At 40.5% G+C, this 12,180-nt stretch overlaps 1 protein-coding gene across 1 annotated transcript; it reads right to left on the bottom strand.

Moving 5' to 3' along the window:
• Positions 1-9,030: 9,030 nt before the first annotated feature.
• On the bottom strand, positions 9,031-11,836 carry LOC112895311. The gene is made up of 11 exons (XM_025963259.1): positions 11,524-11,836; positions 11,203-11,447; positions 10,918-11,118; positions 10,752-10,844; positions 10,563-10,661; positions 10,148-10,483; positions 9,905-10,060; positions 9,583-9,822; positions 9,464-9,512; positions 9,330-9,362; positions 9,031-9,144 (listed from the first exon to the last, which is right to left on the bottom strand). Exons 1-10 carry the CDS (start codon positions 11,825-11,827, stop codon positions 9,355-9,357), a joined length of 1,731 nt encoding a protein of 576 aa, XP_025819044.1. The 5' UTR covers positions 11,828-11,836; the 3' UTR covers positions 9,031-9,144; positions 9,330-9,354.
• Between the last annotated feature and the right edge of the window lie 344 nt (positions 11,837-12,180).

Raw genomic sequence — 12,180 nt, 5'->3', positions numbered from 1 at the left:
TATTTTGCAGATAAACACATATCAAAACTTTAGGATGTGACTATACTAAGTACCTGAGTGTCACACAGCATCTGTACAATTACCGCCGTACAGACAACGTTAACATACATCATCGAAACAACGTATTCACGGGGGGTACCGCAAAATGCGGGGGTATGAACAGCGGTCGCCATACCCTGCGCCGAACCATCTACTCCCAATATATTCAACCTAAGTTGATATATTGGTAGCATCTCAAGTAGGCCACTGCTTGAGAAACAGCGTTCGGTTCGCATCACCGATAGGAAGGCCAAGCTCCCTCAGTTGGCTGAGGATCCTTACCTTCTTACCTCCGTTCGTAGATCTCGTTATAGGAAGTAAAATTGGATTGTGTAGGAATTTAAGTTTTGACGGAAAGTAGTGCTGCAAGTCAGATTTATATATATACTCTAATTGCCATCTGATATTTCCCATATACATCCCTAGGGCTTTTACGAACTAAGCACATCCTTAACGAATCCAACGCATGTTTGTAAACTCATTTGTTGGCAAACTTTTATCCAGATAACACTTTTTAAGAGCTTTTCCAGATGTATATGTAAACCTACAGCTCTGATACCAGCTGTGGCAGAACCGCCTGAATTATTCCGGCTCAAGTGCGCTAATGATCACCGTACAATTGTAATCAGTTTAACGCACTTCAAACGGAACAATCCCTTGGTCTGTCGGGTCTCCGCCCGATACAACCACGGTTCAACAGGATCGAAGCAGGTTTACCTCGCACGAAGGCGAGTTCACATCACAGAATAGCTCGTCAACTTTTAATTTACAGCCATACATACATTATTACAAGCCGAGTTCAAATATAAGTAAACTTATACAAACAGTGTTCAAACTGACAAGCGGAACAGCTTGTCCAAACTCACAGCGGAAAGAAAAGTTTACGCGACTACACACGTCGCGAAAGCGGACACTAAGCTTAGCCCTAGGCCTGGTGTCACTCCGGAGGGCCACTGCCGGCCGGGGACGGGTCCCACTCCACGGACCAGCCACAAGGAACGGACGTTGGCCACACAAGGTTGTCCGTGGTATTTTCGAAGGTCAACCCTGAAACAGATATTGGCAAGGCTGAGTATTCTAATACTCAGCAAGGCTTACCCGGGTTTGGGTATACTTTAATCCATAACTAGACTCATGAAGGCTTTATACAGGTTCTAAGTTTATTTTCAGCTGAAAAGCAACTAAGAGTATAACTTACTTTCAAGTTTTAGCTTTCAGATTCTAGCTTGATCAGCCATTCTAGGTAAGCGCCTATACTAAACAAGCAAGATAGAGATTGTCATCCATCAAGATTATGCCATTATTAATTTCACTTTTTACTCGATGTGGCAGAAGGAATAAGCAGTCTCAATCCTCGTGAGAGGCGGATGATCCGAATCGAATTTAACCTTGCAAGGTAAACCTAACTCACACGCTCGGAATACCAACAGGGCGTTCCAAGCAACCGTTTCCCTCATATTCCGGGTTATGGATCAGGGCCACCACAAGCGACTGTAGGACCGTACGCACATCGCTCGTGCAGGACATACGTCTGTAGCGCGACTACAAAACCCGTATTCCTGTCTGCCATGCAGAACGTACTCCCACACGTCGGTGCGTGTAAACATAAAATAAAAGTCGAGTGGTGGAGACAAGTCTATTTGCCGGGCCATTCGGGTACTAGGCTTACCGCTTACCATATTTCGCGGCATGTGGCTAGTACTTTCAAAAGCTTAGCCACCACTACCACACGCTGCGACCTTATCCACTTTTAACGAAACAGACAGGGTAAACCTTCAGGTCATGATACAACACATGACCCTGTCCATTATCCTTATAGTGATTGCAGAATTGTAAACAAGCAACTCCTATATCACGCGAGTGACTGGAAATCACCCGACTTTTACCGGTCCTATTTAGCAGAGCATCTAAGCGATAAGGACTCGGGTTCAATACATTGGATTCCTAAGAGATCATGCAACTAGGGTTTCATCTCAACTCCTAGACTTAATGCATAAGTATAGATAAATAGACATAGATTACAGTGTAAATAAAGTAATGGGATATGTCCGGGGCTTGCCTTCTTGAGTGGGGTTGGGGGCAGGAGTGTCAAAGGCTTCCGAACTTGGGTTCGGGGCTTCAGTTAGTCCCTCGATGACTTGCGCTGGGTCTTCTGAAAAGCCTTGGTCTTGTTCTAAGACCAACTCGTAATCCCCGTCGTCGAGCGTCGTTGATTCTATATGGGATGCAATAAATTAAGTAAGGCAAGATTTAAATTTTAGAATTTTACATTTCAAATGTTATAACTCATCAAATTAACACACAAGAATTCATAAAATAGAGAGCGTTTAGGTTTGAAGCACTGTCTATAAAAGAATCATAAAGATATTGCTGAGTTTGTTGCAAATAAGTACTAAAACATTTAAATTTGAATTTGAAATGAACCAGAATTTAAGTTCAAAACTTTAAATAAAAGATCATAAGGTTTTGGAAATTTAAACATACATTAATCATTAAATGATATCACATAGAGAATGACAATAGATCCCAATTACAAAGGGTTATACAACAAGTTTAGCTAATATTTTTCAAATTCGAAATGCCCAAATCAAATGAGGTTAAGTTTAAAACAAAATTTGAGTTTGAAAATTTTAACACATGGTTACATATAGCTTATAGAACATTCATGCCAAAATTCATAAGCAACAAAGCAAGAAATATAAAGGTTAAGCATAAACTACCCCTTAATCTTAGGTTTAAAATAGAGGTAAAAGTATTTTGTTTCAAACTAAACTTTATTAACAAAAGTTATAGAGTTTGAAATCTAGTTTCTAACAAAACTAGTTTTGCCATTTTTGAATTTTTCTGTGAATTGCTATGAATTTTACAAGACAGAGAATACACCCACATGAAATAACAGTCACTCCTTTACAAACCAGTCCCTACGTTTAACAGATAACCCCCTGGAAAGAAATCAATCACTGCAATTGGGTCCAAGGCCATGGCCGGCGGGGGAGGAGCTCAGGGCCGGCCAAATTCTGGCCACAGGGCTCGCCCGCGGTGAGGGGCAAGGGGAGGGAGAGCACGAGGGAACCTTAAGCTACCCACCGGTGGTCTTGGAGGGGCTCGAGGTGGCCGGAGGAAGGCTGCCCACGGGAGGCCGAGCTGGCGGCCGGAGGTGAGCGGCGGCGGTGGTGCTCCGGCGTCCGGGGAAGGGAAAGGCCGGGCTGGGGAGATGCGGTGGAGGATGAGGAAGCTGATGGTGCAACCGGTTTGGGGAGTGCGAGGGCGGAGGTGAGAGCTCCACGGTGGACCGGAGTCTCAGCGGCGCTAATGGAGGGCGGCGAGGTTCTGGGCGCGCGCGAGCAGGCCCGGATGCCCTTTTATAGGCAGTTGGGTTGGAAAAGGGAAGCACGGCGAGCAGGGCTTCGGCTTGAAGTTGCTAGGGGGGGTGAACCGGGGATCGCGGCAGCGGCAGAGGCATCGGCGGCGGCGACGCTTGCAGACCCGCAGGTGGCGTGGCGCGCGGGCAAGACGCCAGCGAGGGGAGCTAGAGCGGTGAAGGGCAGTGGGATGACGCGTGGGCGAGGGCGAAGCTGGAGGTGGCCGGCGGCGGTCAAGAACAGCGCACTGCGCCGGCGGCAGAGGCGCCAGGAAGCAGAGCAGAGGGGCAGGGGCGCCAGGAGGAAGAAGGGGGAAAGAATGAAGTTGGGGACTGCTTTGCAAAATTAGAGAAAAACAGGGACCTCACTACAAAGAGCTTGTAACTTTTAAACCAGTGCCCAAATGGAGATGGTCCAAAAAGCAAAAGTGCATAGTCTTTCAAACTCTACCACTTCTCTTTAAGGTTCATCTGCAGTTGAGCAACAGTTTTGAAGATACTATAAACTTAGTAATATTTTCAAATTTTATGTAAGTCCTATGGATAAAATTACTTTTACATATATACCCAAGGGTAATTTCTCATATTTTTGCAATTTAAACACAAGTTACCATCTTTTGCAAAACAACCCTCATGCTTTTAAACTTTTCCCTCCATTTCCACCCATTTTGCATAAAAGGACCTCTAGTTAAATTTAATTACATAACTATCACTTTTCAAAATTTGATCTAAAAGCTGGATTCTGGCAAGTAAAAATGGCTGAAGAATCCATTCCCTGGACCGCCTTCACATGCCCATAAGCCCACTATGAATGGCTTGTCATGCCATTAGGATTAAAAAATGCACCTGCATTATTTTAAAGAAAAATGCAAAACATATTTAATGAGAATCAAGAATCAAAACATATTTAATGAGAATCAAGAATATATACTATGGTTTATTAGTCTTTTCAAAAACCTATAAAGAACATATTGCTCATTTAGAAATTTTCTTTAGAAAGGCTGAATAAAATGGGTTAATATTATCTAAAATGAAAATATGTAAAGAAAGGATTAATTTCCTTGGTCATGAAATAGGTGATGGAAAAATATATTTACAAGAACACATTGCAAAGAAAATCTTACAATTTCCTGATAGTATGAATGATAAAAAGGTTCTACAAAAATTTCTTGGAATAGTGAATTATGCTAGAAATTATATTGATAATCTAGCAAAGCTTGCTGGACCCCTGTATGTAAAGTTAAGAAAAAATGGAAAAAAGTACTTCAACTCTGAAGATAAAAAATTAGTCCCAGCCATAAAGAAAAAGTAAAATTAGTCCAAGCCATAAAAATAATTATTTTATTATAGAAACAGATGCATGATGCATCTCTGGATGGGGAGCCATATTAAAGCAAAATCCAAATAATTATTCTTCAAAAACAGAAGAAAAAATATGCAGATATGCTTCAGGGAGCTATAAACTAAAAACAGTAAATAACACTGAAAGAGAGATCTTAGCGATAATTCATGCTCATGCGCTAAACGCCTTTAGATTGTACTTAGGATTTAAAGAGTTCACAGTACGAACAGATTGCGAAGCCATTTATCGTTACTATAACCAAATAAATAGCAAAAAGAGTTCTACTAGAAGATGGGTTTTATTCGAAGATATTATTACTGGAAATGGATATAAAGTAATTTTTGAGCATATTAAAGGAAAGGAAAATAAATTACCTGACCTCTTTTCACGCTCATCTTTTTTGCATAAATGATGAAGAAAAGCGTCACCTTCAGCGATATTGAAACATTTGTTTTTGGACAAGACAACAAGCTCAAAGTATTTCCACCAAACTCATACAAATTCAAGCCAAGAGGTCATATAATCTTGGATGAAGTGCAAGAATGTATTTTAGATAATTTCTGGTTCCAATACAACAATAAAAGAGAAGAAAAAGGCTACATGCTATCAATACTAAATAGCCTTGCCAAATACTTCCACCATATAAACAAAATCCTACCAACCCCAAATATTCCAGAAGCTCCTAAACATAGACCAATATATGTAGTTTATGACGGAAAACAGCCTAGTCTATATAAATAATATCCCAGAAAATAGAAGCAAATATGACCCAAGTGGGGATGTCATGGAAAAAATACAATGAGATTGATGAAGCCTTGACTAAAGCAAGATCTATATTGGGGGTAAATTATTATATAGAACCAACTGCCAAAAAATATATCCAAAATTTCAAATTAGTAAAGACAAAAGGAATACGACAAATAACCTCTAGATAGTGAATATATAGACTGAAAGATTATAGAAATATTTGAACAAACTTCCCCCACAATATAAAAAAGAAATAGAAGAACAAATTATGAATGAATTAAAGGATGAAATGAAGAACCAAATAATGAATGAGCTAAGATAAGAAATCAAAGAAAAATTTGAAAATATAAAGAAAGACCTAGATGAGATAATTGAATTTCCGTTAATAGATGACAAAATGGAAAACTCACCAGAAGATAAGATGGACATTCGCGGCCACAGCCAGGCTTGAAAGCACTTGAATATTGATAGAATATCAATAAATCGGGCATGGAAGCGTCAATAACACTCCCATTCCCTTAATTTAATAGTGGTACTATCGAATCTTTGAACGTGGAAGACATATCCTAAAAATACCATAGAATCCAAAAATAAAAATAATAATAATAAATAATAAATAAATTACTTCAGATCGTGATGTAGCATGCACCAGCACTGCATAGACAAGCATGCACTCAGCAAGCTACGGTGTCTTCAAGATTCTACATGGGGACTTGTTGCAAAAATATGCATGAGAAGCAACTCCAGTTAAGGCCATGCAAGCGCCATGCAGAACAAGTTGCCAAAAAATTAGCACCATACCGATGAAGTTTGCGCCATTCCGCAGAATGATAAGCTCAATAGAGAAGATAAGAAGCAACAAAGACCTCAGCACTCTCCGTGGTACTATATAAGGAGGACATGCTTCACAGAACAGAGGCATCCGAAGGAGTAGCCAAAGCCTCCAAGAGCGAACTTCCTGCGAGAGTTCCTAAAACCAATAAAATTCCTAGTACCATCCCTGTAAGATAGTCATCAAGTCCATTGTAATATACCTAGTGGAAGGTAATATTTTCCCTTCTTTGTTTTAAGAGTTTGGGGTTCCTAAAAGGGAAAACCATATGTAAGCATGTTTGTTTTAATAAAGTAGTTTCCATTTAATTTCCCTATATCTACTGGTCTGGTTGCGCGTTCTAAGTCTCTGTGCCTAGGACCCTATAGGAGAGACCTCTTCGGTAGTTCTCGTTTAAAGCCGTGTTTGGTAGTTTGAGAGGACGTTGTTGCCGTAGAGAACTGTTCACTTTGGGTGGAATTGCCTGGGGAGATGACAGGTTTTTAGGCCACATAGTTATGATCGTAGATAACTAGGGATAGGAGATTGCTTATTAAATACAGACTTGTGATAAATATGGTGAGTACCGAGTAGGACTTCACAACCACATAGCACACCGCTGAGCATATAAAACACTAATCACAAAGGACAAAAATTAATCAACGAATAAATAAATACACAAGCCGCATATTCTAATCTAAATATTTTAAGCATATAAGACAAGCATCCCAATCTAAATATTCTAATACTAATCTTAGATTCCACGCCAAACCATTATCAAATTAAGAAAATGAGAATGTTATCTCTCTCTCTCTCAAGCTTCTTTTCGGGGCAACATACAAGACCGGCAAATCAAGCCTCCACCTCGCCCCCCCCCCCCCACCCCAATTTCCTTCTCTTGAAATCCCAAGCACTAGCGCCTCCATTTTTCTTTTGTTCTTTCTGCCTCGGTGATTTGTCCAGACTGAAGAGGATAGCGAGCTCGAATGCGTAGCGGCTGGCGGGCTTGAGGGCATGGCGAGATCGACGACGAGCTCCGGCGGCAGGTCGGCAGCGAGGTGCCGAGGCTCGAGCGGCTGCAGCAGTGAAAAAAGATGCAATTTTGTGGGATCAGGTGGTGTCCCCACTGAGAACGCGTGGGGAAGAAACTGGTCGGTCGCCCAACGTACGCTTGCTCATATCTATACGCTTTGGATAGTGAGCCGAAATCGTTTCCTGCGTGAGACACGGTTTGTTGCTCTTTTCCCTTCTCTCCTTGTTAAATTTCTTGTCACGTTTGATTTTTCTTATATGAATGCCTATTTAATTCCATGGACACCAGCTGATGTGGGGTTAGGACTGCCCTAAGACGGCAATGAACCAAAACAATACCTCATCGTGGACCACTTTGATATCATCTCTAGGCAGTAGCTTCAAATAATCCAGTAGTGATGATACTATTGTATAGAGATGGAAACGGGAAGAAAATAGAAAAATAAATATCCGAGATATCCGAATCTGTTTCCATCCTAAGAGATGTAAATTGGAAGGAAATATGAAGACGGATATCTGAGATATCAGAATCTATTTCCATGCGCATCCAATCCGGTTCCATCTACCTCTCCATTGAAGGCGAGACATTTGTTGAAAAGCTTCTTGCATCTTATTCGGCCATGCATGCGAGAGGAAAGCTGGTATTGATGCACATCCTCTCTAATAAGAAAAGCTACTTCCAACTTGCAATTTGCATTGTTTTCTTGCCGGAAGGTCCTTAGGCTCCTTTCATAGGGGTAGTTAACATCAATTGGTTAGCTTTGTCTGGCCACTCGCTAGTCCTTGTTCCACATTTCCACCTAACCAACCCAACCTTCAGTCAAAGATAGGTCCATTTCTGGTTCTGAAAGCATGGAGGCTGCGCTATATAAGTGCTGGAACTGGCATTGCATTTTAAGCATCGAGCAGTCATCAGTTCTTAGGCATAACTCGCCTCTCCAAAGGTTGAAAGCACATACTGCATGTCAGTAACAATGGCAAAGAACTCCTCGACCTTCGCTCAGCTGCTTCTCGTCCTCCTCGTGCTACACCACGACACACTTTGGTCCACACATAGAAATGTGGGCAAAAGGTACTTGTGCAGACAAAAAAACTGTGGGCGAAAGTTTTCCCGACAGAATTATTACCGTTGCGGTAGAAACTGTGGGCTTAGCCTTTGCCGACAGTTAGAACTTTTGCCGACAGCTAGTATGTGGGCAAAACAGGGACCTACACCGACAGTTTCTACCTTTCCCGACAGTTAGGTTTTCCCAACAGTAGAACTTTCACCGACACATGATATGTTGGTTAACCACATTTTCTACAGTAAGTAGAACCATCAGGGCACATGCACATATATATGTATATATCCACCACAATCACATTTTCTGCATTAAATAGTACCGGGGTACACCTTCCATCATCTTTTAAATCACAATTCCACCGTATACGCAATCACAACCCAAATAGACATTTCAACTTGCAAAAACTGAGCAATTTACACAGCACAAACATATCCATTAATATGCATGGTTCCATAGACAATTAACTCAGGATCCACCAGGTGGCATCAGCATAGATAGATGTCAAATACAGTACCAAAATACATGTCCAATATCAAACTGTTAGGTCATAAGTTCCAGCCTATTATATGGTGCCATATGCATATGACCCACTGGGAGAGAATATACAAGCTTCTCTCTAATAAAAAAAAATCTAACCACACAATCACACAAAATATATTCTTGTTGCACAAAAGGTCACTCCAAAGCTTGTAACATGCCTTACTGCCAAAAGATTACTACGTACTCCACCAGCTAGTTGCCTGTTCACCTATCATGATAAGAAAGAATAATGAGCACACAATGCAAGCAAGAGAACATTAATCTGTATATATTGTTGCACTAGTGATACAACAGCAAGAAACATGGACATCATTTATAGAAGTGTCAAATTTAGTCATTGGATTCATAATTTTAAATCCAGCTAATACTAATACCAATGCAAGAATGTATTACCTGTGATTGCATGGGCAATTAGTACTTAAGTACCTGTCAAAGAAATGAATTGAAAGTTAAGCAAAGTAAATAATATAAAACATATATAAGTGGAGATGTCAATATAGTTTGGACTGCTAAGGTTGCAATCGTACCAGGACCTGGACCTTTTGACAGCTTTGAAGACTTCATGTCCTCCTTGATCTGTAACAAGTAAAGTTGTTGAGCAAGACTAGAACTTTCTTAGAATTATATATGTAAGCTAAAATATTACTCTGTCATGTGGCCAAGCAATGGATCTCCCACGAGCATCTCCAACAGACTTTAAGGCTCCATAAGGGCGAGGTAGTATAGCTTCTCTCATGAAAACATGATTGACAACTACCTCACAGTATTGAACGCCAAGAGGAGTGCCCCCCACTATAGATGATGGGTTTGTTGTTTGCATAGTTCCCTTAGCCACAGGGAGATTATAGGGCCTCACAACATTATACAAGATCACATCTCTTCCACCCTAAAGCATTAAAAAGACAACACAATATATCAGGTATGTTATGGGCATAAGGTAAACAATAAATTGTAGATTTAGCAATTACCTCTTCATGATGTGGTTCCTCTGGAAAAAAAACAGAGTGCCTAGTCATGAGCAAGTTTTCATCATCACTCAAGTGCATGTTATCTATTTCATCCTCAGCACGTGATCCCATATCATCATGATGGTTCTCTAGTTGTTCCCCAATAGTAGGTCGATTCTGCATGTTGCAATAAAGAATGCAACTATGGACCAATTACTGCATTAAAAACAAAGGTATATATAATACAAAAGAATGACCAGTTACCACATGAGCGGAACTGTTTGATCCATTTGGAGTGCTAGAAGGATTTATTTGCTGCTGAAGTAACTTTTCTAGCAGCTGTTGCATATTGTCCAAACGGCTTTCTAAAGCTTCCACTTTCTTATCAGATTGTCGACGAGCTTCGATTTCCATTTGAAGCCTGGTTGATGTGCATTTTTTGGCCCCAGGCATCTCCAATTCAGCAGGTGTTGGTCCTAAGCCAACAACACGAACATATCCATTCTTCTCTGGCCCACAAACATGGAAATAGGCATCACCTTCCCCTATACTCTTCTCTACTAGTTCAGGATGATCTCTGACTGCATCTTTCAGTGCATTCTACAAAAAATAAAGATATTAGCATACAATTGTTGTTTCAGCTCCAAGTGAAATGCACTTACATATCTCCATGACTTACAATTGTTGTTTCGGCTCCCTTGTGAGGTACTCCATTTTTATGTGTGTGTGTTTTAATAAACAATTCATCTCTACGTGCTGGACGTCCTAGCTCTTCACACTGTATGACAAAACATACAATTCATTCAATTATCATATTGCAGCTAAGAAATCTGAATAACGGATACAAAATTACAAGAATAGTGCATACCATTTCAAACCCAACACGTGCATGGCTCTTGCTTCCAGATGTATGGTTTTGAGTCTTCTTTGACCGATTTGCTTTCCCTCTCATTGAACGAACCTATCATCAAGTGTCATTTATAGTACTCATGATTCATATATAATAACTCTAGAAGTAGAGAATTATAGCTTACAGCTCCATCTGGAGACATCCAATGATCAATTAACCACTTCCAATCCTCCTCATGCACTCTTTCGTCTCGCAATTCAAGCAGTTCTTCGTATTCCATATCATCATGAAAGACCTTCCTCAACTCTGCTTTGAACTCCCTCCATTTTGTAGCTGCTGTTTTCATAAACCAGTTGAAGGACCCATTGTCTATATCCCAATAGAGCTGCACAGAACATATAAGCATATAGGGTAATAACAAATCACAAGCTGAAAATGTTCATAAATCATTTTCATCCAATATCACTACCTGAGCATCTGTCCACAGCTTATATTTTTTTTGTGGGCAAACCTTCCTCCAATCATCATGTGCCATCGGAAAGCCCTTTGTTCTCACAAGTGCACCAATAAAGTTAGCAAATTCAGTGCTTGAAGGTCCACAAGGCTGGCCACAGTCATTTATCTCTAGTTTGAGTTTTGGTTTATTTTGTCTTGCAAATATGTCAGCCTTTGTAGTTGGCCCTCTAACTTTTTTCTTCTCTTGTTCTCTTAACTCTACATCAAAACAATGGACCTAATAAGACCAACAAAATACAACAATCTGTTTATATAGATCAGCTAACAAGCATACCTTCATTCCTTGGCTGTAGATGAGCACTTGCTCCACTACTCCCATTCTCTGGCTGTAGATCACCACTTGGGCCATTCCTTGCCTGTAGATGAGCACTAGGTGCACCACTCCCATTCCCTGGTTGTACATTAGCCCGTGCAGCACTCAATCTCGAGCTTGTTCGTAAGTTGTGCTGAATTGTAGCATTAGTTGTCGTCCTCTTTTCTTGATGCCTCACAGCTTCCACCTTTCTCTTTTTTCCTGTCATAAGTGATGAGGAAACTTCCTGTCCAAGCTCTTGAAGCTGCAAAGCTTTGAGCTTCATGTTATTGGCTAGGACATCTGCATTTCTTTGTGCTTCATATTCGCAAACTGGAACATCCTTTCTTTTTTCTCCTGCAGTCACCATCTTTCCTCCTGAAAATATATACTAATAATTCAGTAATTGAACAGTGTAGAGGTGTAAGTACTAAGTATAGGAGAAAAGAAAAGTACTAGAACATGTAGAATTTGTTAATGCACCACGAAATTGTTACAACACACAATTGTGACTTACTTCCTCTTTTTCTCAGCAACAATAGTCCCATCAATGTCTGTCCTGACATGAACCATATCTTGAAGAAAATTCTTTAGGTCATACACTTTTGTATGCAGATCAAGAATTGGGCTATGGAACTT

Source organism: Panicum hallii, chromosome 5 (genome assembly GCF_002211085.1).
Source record: "Panicum hallii strain FIL2 chromosome 5, PHallii_v3.1, whole genome shotgun sequence".
NCBI classification, from domain to species: domain Eukaryota; kingdom Viridiplantae; phylum Streptophyta; class Magnoliopsida; order Poales; family Poaceae; genus Panicum; species Panicum hallii.
Note: the sequence above shows the minus strand (reverse complement) of the source record. Positions and strands in the feature narration are given on the sequence as shown.